The sequence below is a fragment of the Eutrigla gurnardus genome (assembly GCF_963514095.1).
Source record: "Eutrigla gurnardus genome assembly, chromosome: 21".
NCBI lineage: Eukaryota > Metazoa > Chordata > Actinopteri > Perciformes > Triglidae > Eutrigla > Eutrigla gurnardus.
Genome location: NC_139932.1, coordinates 15,723,704 through 15,750,210, shown reverse-complemented (window position 1 = coordinate 15,750,210; position 26,507 = coordinate 15,723,704). Strand labels below are relative to the sequence as shown.

General features: G+C 41.6%; 3 protein-coding genes across 5 annotated transcripts; all 3 read right to left on the bottom strand.

Moving 5' to 3' along the window:
- Window positions 1–637: 637 nt before the first annotated feature.
- etnk1 (ethanolamine kinase 1) lies at window positions 638–14,385 on the bottom strand. Its single transcript, XM_084038653.1, has 8 exons — window positions 14,126–14,385; window positions 12,628–12,887; window positions 11,771–11,911; window positions 9,620–9,762; window positions 4,618–4,701; window positions 4,372–4,532; window positions 3,676–3,749; window positions 638–3,526 (listed from the first exon to the last, which is right to left on the bottom strand). Exons 1-8 carry the CDS (start codon window positions 14,270–14,272, stop codon window positions 3,454–3,456), a joined length of 1,083 nt encoding a protein of 360 aa, XP_083894779.1. The 5' UTR covers window positions 14,273–14,385; the 3' UTR covers window positions 638–3,453.
- Window positions 14,386–16,160: 1,775 nt separating this feature from the next.
- pyroxd1 (pyridine nucleotide-disulphide oxidoreductase domain 1) lies at window positions 16,161–21,209 on the bottom strand. 3 transcript variants are annotated; one of them, XM_084038651.1, is made up of 13 exons: window positions 20,899–21,209; window positions 20,700–20,780; window positions 20,367–20,486; window positions 19,798–19,926; window positions 19,415–19,488; window positions 19,023–19,219; window positions 18,828–18,925; window positions 18,627–18,711; window positions 18,430–18,545; window positions 17,948–18,070; window positions 17,337–17,474; window positions 17,096–17,185; window positions 16,161–16,527 (listed from the first exon to the last, which is right to left on the bottom strand). In XM_084038651.1, the coding sequence occupies exons 1-13, from the start codon at window positions 20,974–20,976 to the stop codon at window positions 16,369–16,371; spliced, it is 1,488 nt and encodes a 495-aa protein (XP_083894777.1). In that variant the 5' UTR covers window positions 20,977–21,209; the 3' UTR covers window positions 16,161–16,368. The 3 variants fall into 3 exon arrangements, with proteins under 3 accessions (XP_083894777.1, XP_083894778.1, XP_083894776.1); XM_084038652.1 differs by having other exon boundaries at window positions 18,430–18,542; XM_084038650.1 differs by having other exon boundaries at window positions 18,430–18,711.
- Window positions 21,210–23,905: 2,696 nt separating this feature from the next.
- Window positions 23,906–25,864, bottom strand: iapp (islet amyloid polypeptide). The gene is made up of 4 exons (XM_084038455.1): window positions 25,792–25,864; window positions 24,856–24,951; window positions 24,421–24,561; window positions 23,906–24,330 (listed from the first exon to the last, which is right to left on the bottom strand). Exons 2-4 carry the CDS (start codon window positions 24,933–24,935, stop codon window positions 24,159–24,161), a joined length of 393 nt encoding a protein of 130 aa, XP_083894581.1. The 5' UTR covers window positions 24,936–24,951; window positions 25,792–25,864; the 3' UTR covers window positions 23,906–24,158.
- Between the last annotated feature and the right edge of the window lie 643 nt (window positions 25,865–26,507).

Here is a 26,507-nt window from a genome sequence, read left to right as displayed (position 1 = left end):
TACTATTCATCTAGTTAATAAAGAATAATATAGCATTACTTGCACTATAATAAATATAATTATTGTACTAGAATGAATGTTATTGCACTAAAGTGACAGTGGTTTCATTCAATATGAAAAAAGCATATTAACATAATGATATATAAATAGTAAATTACTACACAATGTACTGTATATTTACTGTGTATTTAATTTACTGTTCATTTGTTTTATTTATGATGTATAGGAGCATAATAGTTTGGACTTTGTGTGTTTTCTCAATAAATTATCTTTAAAGCATCACTGTGACTTAACATTTATGTTTTTATGCTCAGCTGTACATTTACAGATCTCTAAAATAAACATATATGGTTGTACCTTAATATAAGTCAAACCTTGAGCAATATATTTGGTATATTCTGCACACATCCTGTCACAAACCATACTGAACCAAATATGGGAAGTTGTGTCATTTTGTAAGTGCCTCTGGTCAAGAAAAAGTCTCCTAAAGGAATCTGCAGCCGGCCTCCGCGTGTGAGGCGACAGTGCTACACCACCATGCAGCCCTATTGTTAATATGTTGTCGCAAAATTTCCCCTCAGCCAAAATAAAATGTCATCTATTTGAATCGATAAATGAAAGATGAATAGATCTGTGATAAGGGTAAATAGACTTTATTTTTCAAAGAATGTTTACAGTATTTAATTTTTTTTTATTTCACCTCTCAGCCCAGGCAACTATTCACTTTAATGCAACGTTTAGAAAACGAAAAAAAAAAAATAATAATAAAAGAACTCCTATGTACATTCATTCACATTTGATAACAAGCAAGATAGTATAACATGTGTTTACTGTACATATAAACATATGCTAAAGTGGCAAGAGAAATTCAAAGACAAACTTTTGTACAATGTTAAATAGTAGTGTAGGTCGCTAACAGTATGAAGATGACCTGTGTATTATATACAGTGAAAATGCCTTCATTTGTTTTGGAGTGATGGGAAAATAAAGCATATCGAAAATATTTCAGCAGTATCATTTTTCTTAAATTTCACACATTCCGACTATGTGGCAGTCGAATTAGACAAACTGCATTGATTTCTGAGTGTTGTGTGTAAGTGTGGTCTGAAAAAAAAAAAACAGACCCCCTACAGGAAACAGTCTTTCACAGACCTAACATGTCCCTCGCCAGCTCCTGCTGCCTTATCAAAACCATCAAATATCATGGAAGATTTTCACATATGTTGAATAAATGTACAGACATTTAAATCCACAATAGGCCTTACACAAACAACTCCTTAATTCTTCCATCTTAATTCACCAGGATAAAAGATACACAACTCTAAATTAAAGACACGAGTGAAGTCATAGGCCTAACCTCCAAAACTAAAAAAAAGAGAGCAGAAAATAAGAGCTTTTCACAGGCACACATGGTAGACTCGTGTGAAATTAAGACGTGGACAATCCCGCCTGGTCAGTATTGGTTTCGTCACGGTGCTTTGCAAACTTGTTACAGCAGAGAGCACCTGGGCAAACCTGCATGATTTGCAAACCAAAAAGAACTTGTTTGACCACACTTTACATGAGGTGTTTGTGTTCAAATTGCTCAGGATGCTGAAAATCAGGTTCTCTGGCACTTTAACAAAAGAAACGTTTTAAATATGCTTAATTTGACCAGGAGTCATCTACTGCAGCACCTGCAAACATCCACACACTCTCAAAGACCCCAACAACAAGTATAAAAAGTCTATATAATTGTCATTCTAACTCTTTGTGCTACATGGAAAACGATACAGTGTGCGTTATGTACAAGGGCAAAACAGATGTCAGCACTTTGGTGTAGGCTTCTCAAGAGATTCACTCGTTTGTAGTTTTTCCACAGGGCCACCTAAAGCTCATTAAAAAAAAAAAAAAAACATTGACAACGAAGGACTGGCTGACAGCAGCCTTCTTTTTTTCTTCCAACAGATGGCGCTCTTGCTCCTCAGGTCCCACTCACAGCTGACTTTCCTTCCATTGCTTTTAACGAAACACAGATGTGCAACCAACCAACTTTCTTTTCTTTCAAAAAAAAAAAAAAAAAAATCACTAGATCTTCAACAGTGATGATCAGCAAGGCGGCATCACACTTATAAGTGAGAACGGGTCTACAAGCGAAGCAGACGTCCTTCCTTCATCGGGACTGAACAGTGATATTATAATATTATTAATATTATTGTTATATGATTTCCCAAACATCCTCTCTGGTACGGAGCAGACAATATCATGGTTTGGTCTCATTTTGAACAGTATGTCTTTCAGTCGGCGTCACAGTGAATACAGTCCCCAAAACGCTGCTGACGTTGCCGTGTGAACTTACAACCAAACCTCCTATCTGGCGTTATGAACGTGGAATGTTCAAATTACAGTGAGATGCGAGCTTGTCCCCCCCCCCCCCCGTTAAGACTTAGACAAAAGCCGAGAGTCAAAAACAACAAACATGAGACGTACGTTACAGTGAAAATCTCCCCCAAGCGAGTGCCCACTGATAAACAGCACACCCATTTACCTTAAGGGAGAGGCTGGATGTAAACACAAGGTGCTCTACTCCGACTCGATGCCTCTACCTTCAGTCCAGAAAGTCAAAACACACAAGCCCCCATCCGAAACTACACAGCAACAATTACTCCACGGCCTTTGTGGTGCACCACCCATGCACAGGGGAAAATAAGGGTGAAAACAAGAGTCACAAGGCAGGCCACAAGTATTTTTTCGTTTTGGAGTGGTTTGGCTCATCTCACATGAGATTAAGGGATAGCACTGGCCTTTGCATGATGGCATTTCTTTCTTCTTTGTCCCTCTCTTTCATCTTCAGCAACACAAAGCAGGCTTTGTATTGCTTTCATATCTTTTATAAATTTGGTCGTTAGCTGGGTCCGGCCCTCAAAAGTTTTTTTTTTCCTCCACCATGAATGCAAATATGAGGACGGTGTCTCCAGGCAGTCAGATTAGTGTTTGGGCCGCCGCTCTGTCACTTAGGTCGGTTACTATGTGTTGTGAATAAGCTGGGATTCCACCTCCGTCTCGATGGAAGCGATTTGAGGTACGAGAAAAGCTGCTTAAACGTTAAATATCTTCTTATCTGATATTAGAATAGTTGAGATGACCACAACACATTTAGCCATGAGGGTTTCACATTATAACAGGCCTAAAGTCTCTGCTTCACACATACCAACGTTATAAATAACCCGGGCTTCTGATTCATCAGAAGAGTGAAAGCAGAGGAAGCTTGTGGTCCGCTTAATCTATAAATCAGGACATATAGAAGGGGACCTGTAGGCACTGAGCAGGACAGGCTCTTGGTCTGGCTCTTTCCCTACATAGACCCCTACAGGCCACTCCGTGGTCGTCATGTGAGGCTCAGAGAACATTGGAAGGGAGGAAGAGCAGGAAGAAGAGAAGATGAGGTGGTGGGGGTCGGAGGGGGCGGGGGGATTATTCGGGTAGACTCAGTGCAGCCACCTCCAGTTTCATCTTGAAGTACTGGTTGAAGCGCAGGACTGCGTATCTGAGACACAGAGGGAGGAGAGGAGCGTCAGTGATTAGATTAAAAAGATGACACCCGTGACATTTTCTCTTCTGGTAAAAAAAAGAAGAAGATATGATTAAATAACTAAAAATCGGTTGATAAAGTGTGCTTGACGGTTTACTTCTCACCCCAAGAAGTCAAAGTCGATGGTGGAGACCTTGGCCTGGATCAGGGCCCAGAGACCCCAGAAGAAATGAGACGCCTGCACAGAAAGAGAACATCGCAGAGACACAAAGGATTAGCACGTTCCTCGCCCGTCGAAAGAGAGTAAATGTCGTTTGTAATTACCCAACACGGGACACTAATTACCCTATGGCAACAACAACAAACAGCGTGACACAGAAACACAATCGCACCCCTCCCTTGCCCATCCTCCACGCTGCCCTCTTTTCCTCCACACTGTAAACAAGGCGGAGCGTGGCTCTATAAACTGTGATGGGGAGCTCCTCCCACACGCCAGCCGCATCACAAAACATCCCGTATATTCAGAACAGGTAGCAGGCTTTGAACCCGCATCGCTCTGTACTCTTGTTGAACCCGCATCACTCTGTCATTCACGTTTGCTGATCCAACACCTGGCAGCCGGCCTGGAACATCCACACAGAGCCCTCAGGACACTTCCTGTGCTCTAATGGTGTTCAATTTCCACCCTTTCACCATTTCCTCCACCATACGGTACATGTTCACCAACAATTAGTCAGAGAATAACCATCTGCCAATCAGAAACAGTCACCGTCTCCGTCTTTGAAACTCACAACAAGACTAGCCCGGGGCAGATACGGTCTTAGTTTAATCAGCATGGTTACATAAATAGACGTGCTTACTAGAGCGAATCGGTTGACTTGGACGTAAAGAACCTCCACCTCTCCGTCCGCCACTTCACTGCCTTGACCTTTGTGCTCCTTATAGGCCTCCAGGTAGGAGCGGAGCCACTGCAGCTGAAAGGCCCGCTGAGGGTAGTGACTATAATCCACCTCATTCAGACCTGAAACACATAAAACACGCCAGTTAAAAACCCTTTTCCCACATAATTTCTTATTTTATGTACACACAGCAAAAGTCACACTCACCAGCAAACTCATTGAAATGGTTCCCAATGTCATAGGCTTGGTAATTGTACCCAGCATACTCGTAGTCAATGAACTTTACGTTGCCTGGAGAGAGAAGCAGCGTTGTTTAGACAGGAGACACAGGATAGCAGACATAAAATGATTATGATGTGTTTTCCCTTTGATAACTCAGAATGTCAAGGCTTTTTTTTTTTTGCATTTTCATAACTGTAACTTTTCTTCCTGTCTGACTGGAGTGGCTGGCTAGTTAGCCGATTGTTGGGGCGAGGAGTAAGAGCTTGCATTTTGAGGGAAAAGGTAGACTCAGGGGAAACTTCGGCACAGAAGATGGAATAAAGGGGAATTAAGAAAGACACATAAAAATCAAAGGGGGATTTGTTCTGAAAATAAACGCTTCTACGCATGCACTATAATGCTGTTTAGGACAAAAGGGATCATGCTAATAAGATTTAGGCAAGTGAACATATATATTCAGATGATTAAAAGGACATTTTAGGACTAAAAAAGGAAGCATAACAAACAAGCAGCTATCACGTTGAGCAATCATTCTACAAAATCTTAGTAAACAGATTAGATATGTTTTTTTTTTCCTTCTTTTTTTTTTTTTTATAAGATGACAAAAATACACAGCCGGGTTAAATTAGCAGAAATGAAAGAATGCGTTACGCGACACATGGAACGACTACAAAAAAAATCTAGTAGGAAAAAAAAGAATGGGCACATCTGGCGTTTCAGAGAATATTTGTTTTGGATACATGCACAGATAACGGGAAAATGGCCAAGTCAAAGTTATGTTTTGAAGAGATGTGTGTGTGGGGAGGGGAGGGGGGGCAAAGAAAGCAGAAGGACAAAGGGAGGAAGATAGTAAAATACAAAGAGACACTAAAGTGGTCTGTAGAAAAGTACAGTGAGCTGCCAAAGCAAATGTACAGCAACACACTGTTTGATACGCGCTCTCTCAGAACCATGTTGACTAGAACTGATAGCTCATGCACTCTTAACCTTCTAGACCCATTTAAAATTTTTATTTTTTAAGAGTCTTGTGATGTCTATTAGGGTCCCCACCCATAATCTGTCCTGGATTAACCGCTCGAATGCTTAAAAGACATTCTCGGCTGGGAAATAAAGTGTCTCTTTAAACTTTTTTTTAAACTGATGATCGTGCATGGAAGAGGAAGAGGGTCAAAGACTGTGTTGTTGATGGCATTCGTAGGCCGGTGAAGAGTATGGAGGTGGCATAAACAGAGAACAAAGAGGGAAAGCATTGACCTCGAAAATGGTGGTTGGTTGATCTCAAAATACAAACCCTTACTTTTTTTTTTTTTTTTTTTTTTTTTTACAAGCCCGGTTTGTTACAGGAAAAATACATCAACAATTAAATGTGATTTTACTTTATTTTAACGAATACGTGCGGCCACTGTTAAAAAAATGTTTTTGGTTTGGCTAATTTGTTTGGCTTAACATGTGGAACATTGGGTTTTTGAGGTGGTGCTGGACTACAGAGAAAGACACTTTGAGGTGGGTTACCAGCCGACGTGTAGGTCCTAGCGGGACACAACTGAACACCTCCAGGCAGTGGCTATAGCCCCCCTGTGCAGCAGATGAAAAGGTTGGGGCAAACACATCTTCCACACATGCTCACTCTCACGCTGACATTTTTTTGTCTTTTATCCACATTTGCTCCCACGCACAGTGTCGAAAAGCATCAGGCCTTACTGCCAAACTGCTATCGCCTTTCCCTCCCCCCCTCCACACATGCAACCTCACTTCCCCCTTCTCACAACACTCCCCTCAAATGCTCCCTTCCTATTGGCCCGCTGCAAACCCAATAGTGGGACAACTCTGCAGCGTCTTATGACATAACCTTCGAGATGCCTCCTGTTTGCTGCTGAGTTGCATGTTTTTCGTTACCCCTTGGGGGCAGTTAGGTGTTTTTTTTTCTTTTGCAAGCAGCTGAGTAAAAAGTGAGAGGGGGCAGGTGAACTAAAGCAGCCTGCGTCGGGAGACTGAGAGACACAGTAAAGAGAGACAAAAAGGAGAAGAAAAAGTGATGCAGCACTTGTTGAGCTTAGATTTGAAACTTGCAGCTTCCTTCGCTTTATGGTTTTATCTTATTTAAATACAGGAAGTGGTGGCGTCTCTGCTATCGCGCTTTTGGAAGAGAAAAGTAGAATTACTGCTTGGTATATTGGAATATATTGTGCTGCTTTCCATTGTGGTTGTCGCCCGTAGGCGTTTAGTTGTGTTGCAATCTTCAGAGGTGATTAAATTAGGAGGGACTGGGGGAGAAAAAAAACTCTCTATTGTGGTTTATAAATCAATAAGTCTTCCAAAGAGAAGATAAACGTTCTTACTGAAGCCTGAAACATGTTTCTGCAAGTCTTCAGGCAACGCCTTTTAAATAGATCTACACGACTCATTAACTGAATGTTTTCATGTTGCATTTGTCACAACTGATTGTACAAGAATAGAAAAAAGGGGAACATTTGCCAGATTTTACGCGGATGTCCAATCAGAGTCGATGGTAAATCCTCAGCGCTCGCTGTGTTTGCCGAGTCATCGAATATCAGTCAGCGAAAACGCCGTGAAATTGCATCCTCATCCGAAACATCCTCTGCACTCAAAAATTTGGGAAAAAGCCATTTTCGCAGTTCTCAATGCAGGCGAAAATGACGAAGCAAAGCAAAAGGTTGTTTTTTTGTTAAACTTTATTTACTGACTGGAACGTACAACAGGTTGAGGACTTCCTGTTTCGGAGAGAGCACGTGCGTTCCCTACCTATCCAGATGTGGAGACTAGAAATCAAAACCGACACAGCCCGAAGTTCCTCTTTGTATTAAAAAAAAAAACACCGACGCATCCAATGATGGAAACCGGCTGCAGGGAGGAACGACGGATTTTGCAGCTGCAAAAAAAATAAATAATCGATTGCTTCCATCGCCTGTATTTACTATCAAACAGATCGGACATCCACACTAAAGGGGAGTTCCCCTGTTAGTATCTTTACCTGCTGTGTGTTTGATCTGCAGAACCACAGATTCAAATGAGATTCTGCAGGTGTGCAAAGCTACGCCTACCGGAGAAATTCCCAGGCAAAAGGCATTTCCCCGCGTCTTTGTTCGTTTGTTGCAGAAGCATGTTTAGGCTTCAAAGCTGATGATATTCTGTATTATCGTTAATGTGAACCAAATTCCAGGAAAAAGACCAAAACCAACGCATCTGTCTCTCGTTAGTTTCTCGTTTCTCCAGCCAAAATAAATATCTTGTCGACATATCTCTAAAAATGGGTTAATTTTTTTTTTTTTTTTAATATATAAAAAAGGCTTAGTCATGACCTACAACATCTGGCACTGTCATGTTTAGCAGGCTTACTCGAACGCCAGTAAACAATGAATATATTGCATATTTCCGCTGGAGATGAATAAACAATTGGTTGCGCTACTGAGGATTTATAGCAACAGGTGCTGCTGACTGAAGATAAACAAGATAACGTGCCAACCAGTGAAGCGGTGCGGCTCACTGTGTTTTAAATAGTTGTTGGACAACAATGGAGCACGAGGACACAGAGGAATGCTTCTGGTCTACATGCGAAACTTGTTAGTCCGGTCAACGCGGCGTTGGTTTGGATTTTTTGGGGGATTTGCTGACATTAATAAAATACAGAACACCCTCAGACATATCCGTCCACCTACAGGGTCTGCCCAGTGATCAAAATTGGTGCCATGAAATGGGGAAATTGTGCAGTAGGGAGCAGTGACGGTCTTTTACACTTTAGGCATTTGGCTGGTACTCAAGAGAGACTTAAAGCAAGTGCAAACCATTAAAAAAAAAAAAAAAACATTTGTGTAATAACCAGCATCAGAGGGACAACTGGCGGGCACTGGAGGTAATAGGTACGTGGCTCCTACTGCTGCCATGAACTCATCCCGCTTAACCCGAGCAGTGGGCAGACTACGTGAGGGGCCCTCAAAGCCGACTGTGCGTGAGGTTTGTCTCTCTCCATTGCCTCCCCAGGGCAGGGCGGCGCAGGGCAGCCACAGCCTCGGCTGTCATTCCTAGGGGAGAAAGGCTAGACACAAGGAGCTGTGAGAAGGGCCCCGCCCCTCGCCGGGAACCAACGAGGGGGCTGACAGCTCTGAAAACACCCCCCACCCCACCCCACCTCCCACATGCATACCAAAAGAAGAAAAAAAACCCCCCGTACTCTCTTCTTCACTCCCTTCCTAATGTGTTCTCACCCCGTTTAAACCCAAAATTCCTCTGTCTACAAAGACAACGATTAGAACAGTTTCACTGACTGTCACACTCATTGACCAGTATAATTAAACGTTGCTCAGTGCAGATGCAAGGCTAGTAAGTTTGCCTGAGGACAGGTTGTTTGAGAATAAAAAAATAACATTGCTAAAGCACCCAAAAAAAGAAAAAGAAAAAAAGGTGCATTCAATAAGACTAAGACTTGGTATGTGGTATGATGCAATGACATTGTTTGCTTAGGCTGAACAGTGGTTTACGTTCAAAGTGTTCAGCACAGAATTAGAACGACAGATCAGACTAAATTTAGGATGTAGAATGAAATCCATATTAAAAAACTCCTACGGTCTATTAATCTCGGTAATCTTTAGAACAAGGCATTACTAAAAGGGGTTTCCCAGAATTAAAAAAAAAAATGTAAATCTGGAAGACTTGCTTAAAAACACATTTGCTAAATAAATTGGAGGCAGATGTACATAACTCTGCCCCGCCCTCCTCTGCCTATCAGCTCAAATGAGGATTCCATCTACAGCAAAACAAGAGCATCCAAGTAAACAGGCTCGTCTTCTCTGACAGTTCTAATTCTACGCCTGCCGACCAACACTGACAATGAAGTACGTGACTAGCGTTGCAGGAAAGTTGCAGTTAATGCAGTCCTACCTGAGTGCAGAGACCAATGCAGTTCACACTACAACAACACATTCAGTCACACAGTAATGTCTATGACTACACTTGTGCAGTTAATACTCACGTGCTTCCTTATTATAGATTATGTTTTTGCAGAGAAGGTCGTTGTGGCAGAGAACAACAGGGGAGCCCAGCACAGACAAGCTCTGCTGGAGCCACAACAGCTCTTCTCTGAGGCACCGTGGGTTGGGCACCTCCATACTCAACCTGGAGGGGGGGCAGAGGCAACGGGTGAATATCATATACCCAAAGGAGGTAGGAGCATTATTCAGAAGGAGGTAGGAGGTAGAGTCAGCACAGGGAACTTGAATTTCACCGACAGGCAATACAATTTATGGGGCAGAATTGGAGAAAAATGTAATTTAATCCACACAGAAATGACATTATCTGGGTACAGAGGCGCTTATGTAATATTAAATCTATTTCAGAATGGGAACATTTGTGTTTCGATGAAAGAATAAGAAACTTAACTCAACTAAAATCCTCCCTCCTCCACTAGCACGATGTCAGATGTTGTGACCTCGCGTCAGCTTGTTTAGAAGCACAATTCCTGACAGTTAAACATTAATGGCACACACACACGGCGCTCCTTTCATACACTCCAGCACATTTCCATTTTCTAGAGAATCTTCACTTTACGCAAATAAGCAAGTCGCCTCGCTGTGGCCGTAAAAGTATTTAGCTGGAGATTGATTTTGCGTGCCACCATAGCAATCAAGATTCTCCGATACCCAAAGTATGTTAGATTGTCATAACTCAAAATGCCCGTGATGTGGTTCACCTGTGCTGTGTAATGCTGGCGGGGACAGATAAAGATGACATTTAGTCTCATTCTACAACACAAGGGTTGGGCGTTGGAATGAAAGAGATGCCCGACGAGAAAACCCTGTATTCCACAACTGATATGGAAAAATACTGTTAAATGTGTCAAAGCACACGAGGTTGTTTGGATCATTTATGACTCACTGATAAGAGATTTAGTCATACTTCCACGAGGACAGATATTTACAAGAGGGAAAGACCTGTTTCATCCTTCATTGAAAAAAAAAAAAGTCTTACAGGATCTTAAAAAAAGAAGAAGATATATTTATGCTACAAACTGCTCAGATCTATTTATTAAGGGGCTTATGTTTTCTTTGTACTTCATGACCATTTAAATGCAGGACATATTAATCGTACTTCAACTTACTTTATACTCCTAATTCATATTTCAAAGGTTTGTTCTTTATTTGTTTTCTCTCTGTTCTTAGGTGTTTTAAATTAGTGGTACATGCAAGTCTAAGTGCTATAATGCAATCTGTATAGGGTTATTTGGAGCCCAATTAAAACCTGCAGTAACCTGTCTGATGAGTCATGAACTGTTCCAGCACATACAGGTCGTTAGCGAAAGGTCAAAGCTGTGCACTTTATCGGAGATTACAAAACCAAAGATCCTGTAGACGTCAACGCAATTTGATGTGTTTATATTCTAAACAAACGTTTCTTTAACGATTGATTTCATAATTATTTTGCGACCTTGCCTGAATCTAAAGGGCTACAATTAACTCATAAATTAAGGTTGACGTCCCTTCAGTCATCCGCTGAGATTATGCTTATCTGGACATATATACATATTTGATCATATCTGATCTAAAGGCTGAGGTTGGGTCGGAGACAACAGTCTGACGCTGCTGTACTGTCGGGCGACTGCAGCAGCCTCCCACCCGAGCTAGCCATCCATCACCAGCACCATTTAGCCATTTTCCACATGACGGTGATTATTTACGGATCATATGAGCCTCACATCTCAGCTGCACGGCATCCTTTCTGCATTTCTTCTCCCGTTTCTCTCCATATGTGACTACGTGTTTCGTTCTCCCCACGAGGCAGCGTGGCCTTGGCAACGACACAATGCTGTTCTGGCCCGCAGCCACAGCCATTGTATCGGGATCTTTTTAAGGACATGGCAGGGGAACAACTCGGGGGAACAGATTTTAGGTTACTGTTGGTGCAACCAACTACACAGCATTGTTGATATAAAAGTAGATGTTTTGAGACATTCTTATTTTGGGGGATGAGACTCTGGATGATGTATTGCCAGTCTGTGCATTAACGAATTTTGCCTCTCAACCAATTATTTCTATTTAAACGGCTACAGGGAAAAGTCTGACAGTCTATCAGTCACAACTACGGTTCTTGCAGATTTCAGTGATGATAATCTTATACGTGGCCTTACCTGGCGTTCCGCTCAGGGTCCTTGAAGTACTTGGGGATGAGCGAAAAGTACTTGCCCATCTTCAGCCACAAGTCAGACTGGGGCACCCAGCCATTGTGGGCATGGATGGCATGGTATTTGGCCAGCTGCCTGGCAATGAGACTGCAGAAAAGAGAGAAAAAGGGAGGGTTTAGATTTAGATAGAGGCAATTTCATTAAGATGGTGAAAGAAAATGCTTGAAATGGTTTCATTATTGTTGAAAAAGGGCATACATAGTTGGCAAAAGGCAAACAAACAAAAAAATGAAAAGGATTCAGGTAACGGAGACAAATCTATTAAGAAAATAGTGTTGGTACACCCTTAGACCTAATGAGCATTCACAAAAAAGTAACAGGATTATTTACGACGGTTCAGTCTTGAACGGAATGTTCAAGCATATCTTGTGTTCAGACAAGTTGCTTGAGCAGGTAAATGTCTGTGAAACTGTAAAGGGAGACATTTTACTATTTAGTTTTACACTTTTGAATGAAATCAGAAGACTTTTCCAAATGGGTTCATTTTAGGAGAATACTTAAAGCAATGGGTGTGGCTGATTTCTGTGGATTTCTTTTTTTTAATTCTGCCAGTTGCTACAGCACCTCCACAGAGAGATTAGTTTCATACTCTGTATCTGAACGTTGAGTCTGGACCCGACAGCTGTGCAACTGTGTATATTTTGTGAAGGTTTGCGTGCATGCGGGTTGTGTCTGAGGCAGGCCTGCGCAACCTTGGGGTGGTAGGTGACAAACCCTTAAGCAAATTCTTAAGCAAGATGACTTTGTAAACAAAAAATCCCCTCAAGGCTTTTTTGTTGCATGACAAAGAGTCAACGTTTTACCTGAATACAGGTTGGCTTCGAATGTGTTCAGGCTCCAGCGCAGTCCCCTGCAGAAACTCATAACAAAGGCCATTGTTGAAGGTGCAGTACAAGTGTGGGGCACAGCGGTTGGCGTGTAGCACTCGGAAACTTTTCACTTCGTTTTCCCGGTCGACCAACAGTTCCGTTTTGTTGCCGTAAATACGGACCAGAACCACGTCTTGCATGACTGCGCCCACGTAGCAGCCCAGCAGCTTATTGGTGATCCCATCTGTGAAGAACTGCAGAGACGAACAGAAGAAAAGAGTGGAGAACAGGTGAATCAGGGGGAATTAGTCCTGTGATTCAATAATCTATTTTGATGCCTATGGTGGGATGACAGTGGGACCGTCCTCCATGTTACACCATATAAATACTGTGAAAACCTACATTGTTATTGAGTATTACATAAGATCTGAGAGGAGTAGGAATCTGGCAAGCTGCACAAAAGAGAGGAGGAGGAATGAATGTGGCATGGAAAATTAGGGCTTGTCTGGGCTGATTTAAGCTGAACTGTCTCTGAAATGAGACTGGGGGGGAATGGGGGGGTCAACATACCAACCCTAATTGCTCACTCTATAAGGGATTGTCTGAGAATAACAGGTCGGTCAGGAATTTTTTTTTATCTAGGATGAGGAAGCAATGACAGGCATTTTGCTGAGTTCCCACTTTGCCCTCATTGATGACCAGAGGAAAGCATGGTGAGGCATGTGACCAGCTCCCATCCTCGCTGTGTTTACCAAGTGGAGCCACACCCCTAGTATGTGACTGGAAAGGAAAAAAAAAACACAACTTCTGGGTGTATATATATGACACTGGGTGTAAGATTGAGCGTGTGTCTTTCCATGCAATACAACGTATTGTTAGGACAGAATGTTCCCATATGTGTTTGCTGCTTTACTTGTGTTTGTTTGACTTAGAGACACCTCTTATAGGATTACACTAAGTCAACAGAACTAGTCTCTGCAGCCAGACTCTATTGTCTATCTGTGCTTCTTCCAGAAGTTTTACAAGAACAGAAAATGTGCAACTTAACAGTTAAACATATGCAACTTTAACACATGATGAGAAAAAAAGCATGGCTTTCCTCACTGCGCCAAAAAGAAAAAGAAAAAAAAAGCGAGCGGAGGGCGAAACGAGAAACTCCCACAGTTTGATGGTAACCTGAAGTGACGCAGATGCTATTTGCTGAGGCAAAAAAAAAAAAAAAACATTATATAATCGTATCTTAGTAACGTTAGCTGCAAACATAACGAGGGGAAATAGCCACCATCTGTCCGTGGATGTCAACGGCTATTTTATCTCGGCATTTTCAGCTCTTCAGTTTCGTGTGGCGTCAAAAAAAAAAAAAAAAAAAAATTCACGTTAGCTAACTCGTTGCTAGCTAACATTTTTTTAAACATTAGCTTCAAACGCTAGCAATATACAAGCTAGGTGGAGCGACGTCACATTATTATGATGATAATTAAAATAATTGCACCTTCAGTTTGACCTCAGATGGCTTCCAGTTCGGTCTCAGCTCCTTGATCAGCTTCAGTGCGCCGGATCTGTAGTCGCTTTCGTCAACTGTCACGTCTATTTTGGGCACAGCGGGAGCCTCGTCGGGTACGTGGATGTAGTTGGCCATAGCTAAACTTTCTTCCCGTTGCTTTAAACTCCGAAGGTTGGTACGCCGAAATAAATGCGCAATGTATGAAAATGTGTGAGGAGCGGCAGATATATATCCTGAAGTAGTAGCCTTACGTTGTCAGTGTCGGGCAACGCCTCTCAAAAAATCCCACCCACCAGAAGAGAGAGAAAAAAAGTTCTCCTGATGCATGCCGGTAGTCGAATGACTCACGAGGAGCGCTCGTTCGACGCGACCGCGTGCACCGTCGGCGGAGCTTAACCGTTGAACGCAGTTACCTTGTGCGGTGTGACGTTTGTGTAACGCAAATAAATATAATCCATGAACGTTTGGCGCACATACGGGTACGAATCAAAGATATGAGCCGAACTTCTCAATTGTCACGCGAGTCGCTGCTCCTCGGGGGCGGATACACACGAGCGTACACGTAGCACGCCTCTGACGTCACATCCGCGATATACTTGAATGAAGTGAGCTTTGTGTGTCGGGTCCGAGCGGTTTAAATGTCAAGAGGAGCTGTGAGGGCTCGTTTGTCCGACACAGAGGGTGAATCCGTTTTGTAATGTCTTTTTGTTTTGTTTTTGTGAACACACAAAACATGTATTTATGTTATTATTAGAGCTCGTGACGTCAGGATAACCAGATCTACCTAATCGCAGTGAACACAAATATTTAATTTAGTAGAACTGAATGACAGACAGTACAAGAACATGTAATTCTGAGAGAAAGTAAGCTGTTTTTTATTCTTACTGTATCTGCATGAATTAATTTATATTATCTATGAAAAGAAGACAGTTACTGCATGTTATCAATATTGTTGTCAATTGCCAAACGAATTTCCAACCTATGTTTTAGACGAAAAGTATTTTTATTCACTCCCCCCATTGAAAAAGTCCCTCCTAAATCTAAATATGCTTTATATCAATGGCGTATTTCCATCTGGACCAAAAGCCAGTTCACCATGTAATGTCTGTTCCACACTGGCATCCAATTCATGCCAGATCTGCTTTATTGCTTAGTAACATCAGATCTCATTGCCACAATTTTCCTACCATCCATATAAGAGATTAGATTTTTATCTTGATACACGTTTACCTTTTAAAAAAAAGGCAGGTAGGTCATTTCCACGTGGCAGCTCCAGTCATCTCAGCCCGGGATATATTATCTATCTATTATCACAAAGGGAATGAGATATTACATGTTTATTGCTCTTCTTTCTTCATCTCTTCTTTTGGAGACTTATTTTCAAAATTGTAAATTGGGGAACACACTCCCCTTTTTTTTTTTAAATTTCCCCTCACTACCACAATAAGTGTTGCCTTACACACATGGATTTTTCCCTGAGTGAAACACACGGTTGCCATAGGAACCGTTATCAACCAATGGCAGCAGCTAAATCAACACGGGCAGGCTTCCTGTCGGTGATGCCCTGACCCAAATTACACACATGTACAGTATAAAACACAAACCTACAGGCAGTGGAAATGAGTGTTTGCTTTCTTTTTGTTTTTTAAAATTCTCCTCGTGGAGATTAAGGATGTCCATTTTAAAAGTGGAGATTTACAAATAGCAACGTCTCCAAGAGCAACATATCCAGGGAACAATGGACCGCTTTATGCAACCCTGGTCGTGTCTATTGTTATAAGGCTCGCTGGGCGCAGGAGGAGCCGTCGTTGCTGTTTAGGTTGAAATTTGATCAAGAATCACTAAAGACAACATAGCAACAAATGGATTATCTTTCTTTTTGGATTTTGCTTCGGGTACTGATGCTTTGGGTATCTATCTATCTATCTATCTATCTATCTATCTATCTATCTATCTATCTATCTATCTATCTATCTATCTATCTATCTATCTATCTATCTATCTATCTATCAATTTAGTGCACTTGGTTTTGAAAATAATTTATTTTAAACATTCAAAACATTGAATAAGAACCAAGATAATCGCTTCCTAATCCAGTCTTCTTAATGCCAATAATGATAATAAAAAAAAAACGTTAACGCCCATAAGCACGTTGACAGAGCGAACATTCCCTTCTCATGCCTTTAGACATTCTTCAGGCTCCGCATGTTGCTGAATCACACAACTCGTGCTCAATCGAAGTAGTCCTCTATATCGATGTTCGGGTTGAGCAGCTCCTCCCCGTACGGCGTCAGATCCATCTGGTTGAGGATCAGGTTCTCAAAGGTCTCCTCCAGGTCTGTGTCCCCGATTAGCACCGCGCCCACCATCCTCCCGCCACGGAGAACCACCTGGAGCAGAAACACAGGGGTGGCTTGTGTGAAAGTGAGGCTAGACCTGACGTAAAAAAATAATGTTTCCGATGACGTGAGGGAAGATGTCTTTGGATGCTACCCCATTACAATGTTGACAAAACAACCAGCTGACCCTGATGTTGGCTTCCAGCTCATTCGCAGCCTTAAATCATTCCCCCAGCAGAAAACAGTGGCTTCTTTCACACAGATGGAAAAAAAACATTCAAATGGGAATTTTTCCAGCTGCCACTGGCACTACAAGAACATCCAACAGAATGCGTACAACATTTTTTTTTTTTTTAAAGAATGTTTTTCGCCTTTTCTGACAGATGACAGTTCAGAAATTCGGGAGAGAAGGGCGTGTGCGGCACGCGACCAAGGCCGAACCCAGCTGCGGTCGTACGGCACGCAGCGTTACCACTCGTCTTCCACGGCTCCGGAAACATGTGATTCTCTTACTGCTTACACAACAGGCATTCATTTGCATGAGAAATTAATAATTTTTGTATGCAAGTTGAATAGTAAAATGAGCCACTCCTAAATTAAACACTCGCTTCAGTATCACCTTGACGTACTCCTGGCCTTTGGTACAACGCAGAAGCAGCTCATGGTCGGGCCCCAGACCCTGCCCGTTAAACTTCCCCAGCAGGACCACCTGTTGGAAAGACCAGCAGAGAGGAAGTGGTTGAAAAGCACAGCGTGACCTGAGATGACCTTGAAATATCAGCTTATAGTTTAATGTAGATGATAAACACGCTGGTTATTATTTAAACAACTTCACTCCGGAGCAGCAACAAGTCAGGCACCTTGTAGTTGAAGAACTTGGTGACATGGGAGAAGAGTTCGAAGCAGAAGTCCAGCTCTATTGGTTCCGACAGGACGTGAGCCGCCATGCAGCGGCCGGCGTACCAGCCCATCTGACGGGCCTGAGTCCACAAACGCATCTACACACACACACACACACACACACACACACACACACACACACACACACACACACACACACACACACACAGACGATGATATTACTGCCTCTGATTGGCTTTTGCCACATTTTCCAGCTTCTATAGACTTTGATAAAATAGACTTGTTCGGCTCTTCTGCCAAACTAAACATGCATGATTATTCAATGACCTAAGTTGACTTGTTATTTCAGGGCGAATTGTGAATCATGGTATTGTATTTTTTCACAGACCCATTTTCCTAAGTCCTGCCTGTGGGTGAATGCAAAAAGTTGAGAAGCAGTGAATGATCTAGAATGCACGTGTTTGATGACTCATGACAGGATCTGTTGAGTTGACTTTAATCATTTGCATTTGTAGAGCTGAATACTTATTAGGATAACCAAATTGAATCAATTTGAATTGGTTTGAAAAGAATTGTGGGTAGTTTCAAAGACTAAAAAAAGTATTTTTACCTGCTGCCACAGTGGGCTGTGTTCCCAGCATGCAGTGCACACATCTCCTGCAGCATACACATCTGGCTCCGATGTCACCATGTGGTCATCTACCTTCAGGCCACCATCCTCTGCCAGGGCAAACTAAATAAAGAACCAATATATGATCAATACGTAAAGTTCACAAAAGGGGAGAAACACAGTCATTTGTTACCTCTTTGCCCGAAAAAGGTACATTCATTTTGATAAAGGGGCTCTACATGAGGAAAAGCTGTCCACCAGGAATTGAGTTACATTCAAGCCAAAAGCTCATTTGTCCTTTAGAGATATCTAGAGGCCGTAATACCCAACCACATTACATAACCCCACACTTTGCGTTCAAGATGCAGACTTTCAGTGTCCAAATTAAAAGACTTAAAAAAACAACAGGAATCTTATAGAAAACTACAAAGCTTGAAGATAACCAAAGCAAATATGATTTTTGTTCATATGCGTTTACTTACATTGTTGCCATGGAGGAATGGCTCAGTGTTTGGCATGACACCAGTGGCACTGACAACAAAATCGCAGCCAAACGTTTTGCCGTTGGTCAGCTGGATGTAAACGGGCCAGGATCCTACTGAGTGAGGAAAGGGAAGTAAAGGGAGCGAGGGAAAGGATGAGTCACGGCTCACATGCAAGCTGCAGGTCTCGTTCTCACCATTCTCGGGTCTGACTGTTTGCGGAGGGGAACTGAAGATCTTTTCCACCTCACACTGGTATTCCACTGAAACTCTGCGGGGCACCTGAGCACACAAAGATCAGAATATATACAGAAGGTAGTATCCACACAAATAGACTTCCCAAGCTGACCTCCATGCACAGAGGCTCTTAGTATAAACGGTGTGACACATGATCTTACCTGCTCTGCTCCTCGTAGAACTATTCCTTCATGCCAGTCTGGACCAAGAGCACTGCCAGCCTCTGTAGGACCAGAACCGCGCCTTCGTGCATTTCTATCTGGATATTCACACACAAAACACAAGACTATGATCATCTTGGGACAGAATCTGTTGTAACAGAAGAGAAAAATAGAAATTCAGGTCTAAAATAAGACCTGCCGTGAAGGTCTGGGTTGCTCCGGGTGCCGGTTCCTCCGTGGTGTACCGAGTTCTCTTGCAGGGAGCGGCTCTTTCTGGTTTCTCCGCCTCCAGAGACGGGATGAGGAACTGTGCCGCTCCAGCATCAAAGAAGGTGTTTCCTATGGCCTTGTCCTTCACAGCCCAGATCACCTCACAGCCCTCCACTTCATAGCTACACAGAAGATGTTTAGAAACACTCAATGACTCAATTAAGTGAATAATCTATGAACATGGTGGTAACTTTATGTCAGGGGCTTTTCAATTGGAAAAAGAATGTGATAAAAAATGACAAAAACATAAGAATATAATCAAATATCTTCTGAAACAACACCTGATATTGTTTCAGTATTTTGGTACGTTTACTTACACTAATTCAAGGGCAATCCCTCCGTTGCCAACAACAACGATTCTCTTTGCTTTGGATAACCGCTTCTGGAGATCCTGGAACAACAAAAACAGGGGAAACTCTTAAGCAACAACATGTGTTATTACCTTCAAGTTTTAAATAAATGCAATAAATGTTGGTGCACAGAGCAAAAGCCCAGTAATGTTACTACACTGTACCTTATCAGAAACATCACATTCAAAGGAATAAAGAGAACTAGGATTGCATAAAGCACAAAACACAAATAAAATATAGTAGGAGGGTCTTATTTCTCTTTAGACAAACTGCTTCTTGGTACCTATTTTTTGGAATTTAGACCTGCATGTCAACAACAATACAAACCACCCAGAGTGACGGGGTTATACCTGGGCGCTGTCTGTGTCCCGTATCCCCAGAACATAAGGGTTGTCCTGGGTTAGGAGCTTGGGTCGACCCCCGCTGCAGAGACACAGCTTCTCATAACCAAAAACCCGGCCGTCTGCAGTTTCCACAGACTGAAAATAAAAGAGATTCACCTTCACATCAGAAAGTCATGTTCAGTTTCACCAACTGGTCCTGGATTCTGGACAAAAACAGTCTAATCACACTCCTGTAACTCTGTACTTTGACCACATGCTGTTACGACGTGGCCACAAGGTGGCGATAGTGGACAGATAATAGTCAAAAAAAGCCTTTGTTGAGATATGTTGTAGGAAATCACTGTCTGATTATATTGCAATTAAAACATTATGATCAGTAAATAACTAATGGGAATTACAGCTTATGAGGTTCATGATATCAAAATGGTTAGTTACACATTACTAGCAGATAATATGTACTTATTACATCTATAATACCAAATCAGACAAGTTAAGTAACACAGCATAACATAAAATACAGAATAATTGATGATTAGACTGATTTTTTTATTGAATTGTGCAAAACAGCGACTTACATGTGATTGTGTGTGAAGTGATTTAACAGCAGACTGGATGACAGTGAGGTTGGGAAACTTCTCCTCCAAAAAACTGGATGGTCGCTCCACTACATCAAACTCCTCCAGCGTCTTGGACACCTTGCCAAGAGGAAGGAAGCAAAATGGAATGATTATAGAGAGCAAATTTAACAGAATGGCAGGTGATTGGCAAATTAATTAAAGGATGTGTCTAATTAAGTCATTTTAATATCTGATATCATTCATTGTATCAGAGATCAAGTGGGAAACAAACCCTGACAATTGTTAGTGTATGTATGACGTTTCCCTGAACATCATCATCATCATCCTGACCTGTTTGTAGTTGGTCACCGCCTTGATTTGGGGGCCTGCTGTAATCAGAGCCACGTCGGCTGATGGGATCTGGGATGACAGCTGTCAATGGAGATTAAGGTTCCTGTTTAGTGGCTACGGGACACGCGTTAAGAGTAGCACAGCCCAGGTTAACCTCGCTTAATATTTATGTATTATCACTCAACAACTCGGTGTTCACCTGCTCAACACACGTCACCCCGGCGATGCCACCTCCCACGATCACAAACTGGAACGTTTTCTCCTTTCTTTCTGCCATTCCTTCAGAGAGAGAGAAATGCTAAGCTAATGCTAGCTAGCTAACACTTCTGTTAACATTTCCTGTTAAAAAAGGTTGCTACGTTTCTTGTCTCTCTGCGCGGACACGTTGATGAACATTTAAGACCCACAGGTAGTTGACAATGGTGTTAAATACTCTAATATAATATTTGTTTGATAGTTAGCTGACCCAATCATTCCTTACGCATGGGACATCAGGAGAGACGCAACGTAACTTCCGTGTTTACAAATAACTACGGCAAGCGGCAAGGACGTTTTGGAACGCGCACACAATGGGGGACGCGGAGCGGGATATGACATCCGTTTGTGTGACGCTTTATGTCGATATAAGCAAATATATCTCAGAGTGGCGATAATATAAACTGTATAGGTGTGTTTGTATATTTGTCTTGATGTATAAAAATGTGAAAACTGCAGTCAAAGGGCCTATGAATTTAGGTAATACTATATAAAATCGTATAAAAGTGATTTTAAAAAAGACCAAGGGTTAAGTTCTTCACATAAAACAGAGTCTACCTTTCCATCAATCCACCCATGCAGCTAATGTCTAGGTGATGACTCCTAATTATATTAAATTAGTTTTAAGTAGTTTTGTTTATTGCCCTAAAGCAGAATGTAATGCCTTTTCACCCACATATACTGTATTCTAGTGCTAGTTAGCTATATTTCCACTAAAACTACTTATGCAGACATACTGTATGAGTAAGATTAATTGCATTTGAAGCTGATAATTGAAAATATGGGCATTTTTTAAATAGTATACATACATCACCTTCAATGCCAAGTGTGAATAAACATGAAATAAAAGGTCATGGTCATATACACAGTGTCATGGACAAAACATACTGAATGCATAATGTGATAAGCTGCTCTATACTGACACTGTTTCTGTGCATCTATTCATCCACAGATTATGTGAATTAAATAAAGTCTGTGAGAGAAAATCAGAAAATATGAATAAAAATCATTCATTAAAAGACCAGTAAATGATGTTTGCAGTGTGAGCAGGTTTACAGTCCCTTTGTTTTGAATGTTGGTGTCAGGGTAACCCTCTAGCTTTATTTTTAGACCACAATTCTATCTGTAATGTCAGAGATTAATGTGGTCGCGGGGTCACAAATCAGATCTGAAATCCCATCAGAACATTCATCCGCCGTCATTACCGCGGTGATAAACAACTCCCTTCCCAGCCGGATGACGGTTGAAGCACAGTGCCATTTGTGATTTTACATGAAGTCATCGAGGGATCTTGACACGATCCCTCGTTCTCCGCTGGCCTGTTTGGCGGATAATGGCTGCATTGTATTTTTTTGGATTCATCAGCAAAAGCCTCCACTTGTTCTAGTTTTGAAAAACCTTTTATGGCCATGCATGGGAGTATTGATGTCGGTGTCTGAGATGATTAGGTCACTGGTAATCAAACGCAGGTTAATGCTGTGCGTCATAACTCCCCTCTTGATTGTCATTACGCTACCCCGAGTAACCCTCACGGGAAGACAACACACAGACATAAGGGAATGTGCACAAATGGATTTTGTTTGTGAATAAAAACTGACTGATTTTTAATTTTTCATCGATCTTGAGCTCTTGGGTTTTATTGTGGATGCATTCCCATTGGCTGAATTGAATCAAGCGACTTTTACTTTACTTTAAAGCCAACCAGATGCCACAAAACACCTATTAAATTGTTAATAATAGATTAATTAGGAGTTAAATTGAGATTTGTAAAGGGGGAACCCCGGGAAAATGGAGGTGGCCAGCCTCCAGTATTGATCACGTCATGGGATCACAGTTAATTAACCTGAGCACATTTATTGGACTGTGAATGCTAACAGTTCTAATGAACTAGAAGTACAAACACTTGTGTGTTATTGTGCATATGTGCATATTTAAAGTGCATGAATAATTTCGTCCATTTATATTATCAGCTGAAGAGGAAATGTGTCTTTAACTACACCGTTATGTAATGTGACATAAAGACATAAACAACATTGACATGTTGCTGATCACCTCTCTGTCTGATTGATAGCGTTAGTTCATTATTGACAAATAATATTAAAGATATTTCATGCAGGAAATTGTTGTGTTTTCTTAAAGAGAATTTATTTATTCATGTTCTTGTTTTTCTGCTATACTGCCAGGAGCCACTGCTATCTTAGCTTAGCTTAGCATAGCATATCTTAGATAATTAATAATAACACTATATTTGTTTTCATAAGCGTTTATCATGTTTTGTCCCAATCATAATAAAACAATATAACAACATACGTGGGTCAGTCAATCAACTAAAAATCTGCATTTTGCACATAACGAGTAGGCCTACATTTTTTTGGGAGTGTTGATATACAAGAATCTATATTAGATTGCCATTCTTTAGCACAATACCTTCTCCTATGACAGAGTTTTCACATTAACTATGCAAAAGGGATGAAACATAATGTTTCATGTGCAGAGCCGGATGTTGATGGTGTTGAAAGATGTGCTTGGTGTGCTCAGCGCCTATATAAATACCTGATGAACACGCCTACGCATACATACGTGTGTGTGAGTGCATAGATGTGCGGTCCACTTAAGGGTCCCATTGGGGAGGGGGGTTATATGGTTACCCTCCTCCTGGCTGCAGCTACATACAGACACAATAGTGATATTAATCTGGTCGTCTAACTCTTTGCAAGAAAGCTAAGCACATTTCCCAAATTGTAGGATTCTTTTTTTTATAATATTGCATTTGGACTATAAATACAGTACAATACCCATAGGAGTACTACTTATTATACTAACAGCCAGTGTACCTCCTGCATGAAATTGTGCTAATAAAGTGGCTTAAAATAATATATTTTCACAATTTTATTATCAAAATCAACATGTATTTCATATGGCTTTACAACGGTTTCTTTTATTTGTTGTTTTATTATTTACAATGATATTTACTTGTTATATTCACATCATGCCATTGGGGGAACAGCATCAAACGGAGCCACGACACACACAAAACCAGAAAAAATCATAGATATCCATTAAATTAAAGGCACTGTTTTCTTAAAATGTATAAAATAAGCAAGAAAACTCGTAGCTCGTTGTCATCGTCGTTGTTCTCACAATCATTGTTACATAAGATGTTTGGTGACATCATCAGAGCGCTGGGAGGCTCCTGGGTCGGGACTAGAGGGGCAGCGGCAGGTAGATGGGGAGGTCCCTCTTGCCGTAGGCGGAGGATCCCACGTTGGTCGGCATGTAGACCGTACCGATGGTGTTGCTGGACCGGACCAGGAAGTCTGCTAGCCTCTGGGTGACGCAGGTGGCTGTGTTGCATTTCCTCTTCTGTATGTCGTGGCTGTGAGGCGAGAGAAAAGTAGAGAAACCTTGAGACGACGACATTAAACAATGCAGCTGCTGGTCTTCGTGTGACACATCCGTGTTATACCTGTTCACACTCGTGAGCCCCCTCTGCGGCCGCGTGCCCACCAGGCCGAGGAACGGGTTGGAGATCAGCCCGGGAGCCAACCAGCCGTCACTTTCCGGGAGGGCACTCTCCTGCTCGCTGGAGGAGCCGGCACTGAAGTACCTGAATCAGAGCCGGGGATGAAGGGTCAAACCGTTTCACACTGATAAAGATGATTAAACTCTTCAAAGACGTCCACTGGTCCCAAGAGCCAGAAGAAAGAGGGCACTTAGCACACACACACACGTGTTATCAACCTCACTCAGAACATTTACAGCACGATTTCCATGACAGGTGCTTGTCTTCTGACCTCAGATCTGATATCATCACATGCATTTCAGGAAAAGTGAACCACTTTCCAGCGTTTAAGCTCTGCCCTGAAAGTCACCGGACTTTGCTGGCAGTTTGTTCACTTACCTGTAGCTCGGGGCGGCGGTGACGCAGCGCAGCAACACAAGCAGCATGAGGAGAAGCACAGGCACCCTCAGGTGATACATAGTGTTGGGTGATTACCTGGATCAATACAGAGGTGAGATATTGTTGCAGACGGGCAATGCAGTGATTTTAGTATAATTTGCATGCAATATTTGGTAATTAACCAGACATTTTGAATATATAATGTCAGAATTTAACATAAAAGTGAGTCATTTCTAAGGAAAGTCACCATTATGAGAACAATCAGAAAGTTATTTAATCTTTATTCACCTACAGTCTAATGTGAGGCTTTGATCAATGCTTCAGTAACAATAATACACCTTAAAAGCAGTTCAAAGCTTTTTTAAATATTATTTTTGTTGTATATGGCTGTAGAATTACAATTAGGGTTGCAACTAATGACTAATCTGCCAATATTTTCTTCAAATAATCAATTGTTGGCAATATTTCATTTATTTTAAATAAAAAATACTCCTTCAAAATGTCTCAGCAGGCACAGTGATATCTTGAAAATGTATCATCACATAAAGAAAAGCAAATTGCAAATCCTCACAATGGAAAACAAGAGGAACCAGAGAATATGTGCTTCAAAATTATTGCAGATTTTATTTTAATTTTAATTGATTGTTTCAGCTCTAGACACATTTTTTCTTCCTGCATCATTTCATGCACATTTCCCTGTAATGCAACAGGACATATTTGGTGTCTTTGGAAACCACTGAATTATGTCAATCCTTAATTAATTATACAGTTCTGTTCATTTGACTACACGATTCTACAAAAAAAAAAAAAATCTGAAAAGAATAGATTATGTAGGAAAATATCGTGACTACAAAAAAAAAACAGTTGATAAACCAGAATCAGACACCGGTCCTGTCTAAAAGACAAACTAAGCCTTTAATAAGTGGGACTACTTACTTTGTGTGGTGTCAGCCAGCAGCAAGCAGATCCCAGTCTGTCACTGGAGCACTACAGGGTTCGTCAGACCGTCATACAAACCGAGTCCAACAGTTATAGGCTCATCGCTCAAACCACTTGTGACATCAGCTCCGTCCAAATATAGCCTTGCATTTTCATTTACACAGGATGGGGACGAGGGGGGAGGGGTGTATATATATATATATATATATATATATATGATCATCATCATCACCTTCATCATCATTGTCACCAGACGCCGTGATGATGGGACTGACCCGCCACAAACCGTCACCAGGGAGACGAAAGTCGTCTTCCTATTTACCTCGAGACGTGTAAGGAAGTTTTAGGTCACCCAACTCTGGCCCGCCCCTCCGCCTCCCTCCGGGCTCCACCACCCATGAATTATAAATGTGAGGATGAATTATCGTTAATTATGAATGGCGCCTCATTATTATTTTGATGGGACACGTCACAAACAACGGAGAAAGTACTAATTAATGAAGCCACTTGACGCGCGTGACCTGGAAATGTGACTCGTTAGCGGTCAGGCCGACATCGGCAATCACGGGTTCAAAAAACGTACTTCACTAAACTAAACTTGTTTACTTTAAAGCTGCTAATCAATATTTTTTTTGATCAACAATGATGTTGCTCGTAGTGACAAACCCACAGATAATAATGTTCTCCTCAGCTCTACGGTGCATTTTAGTGTC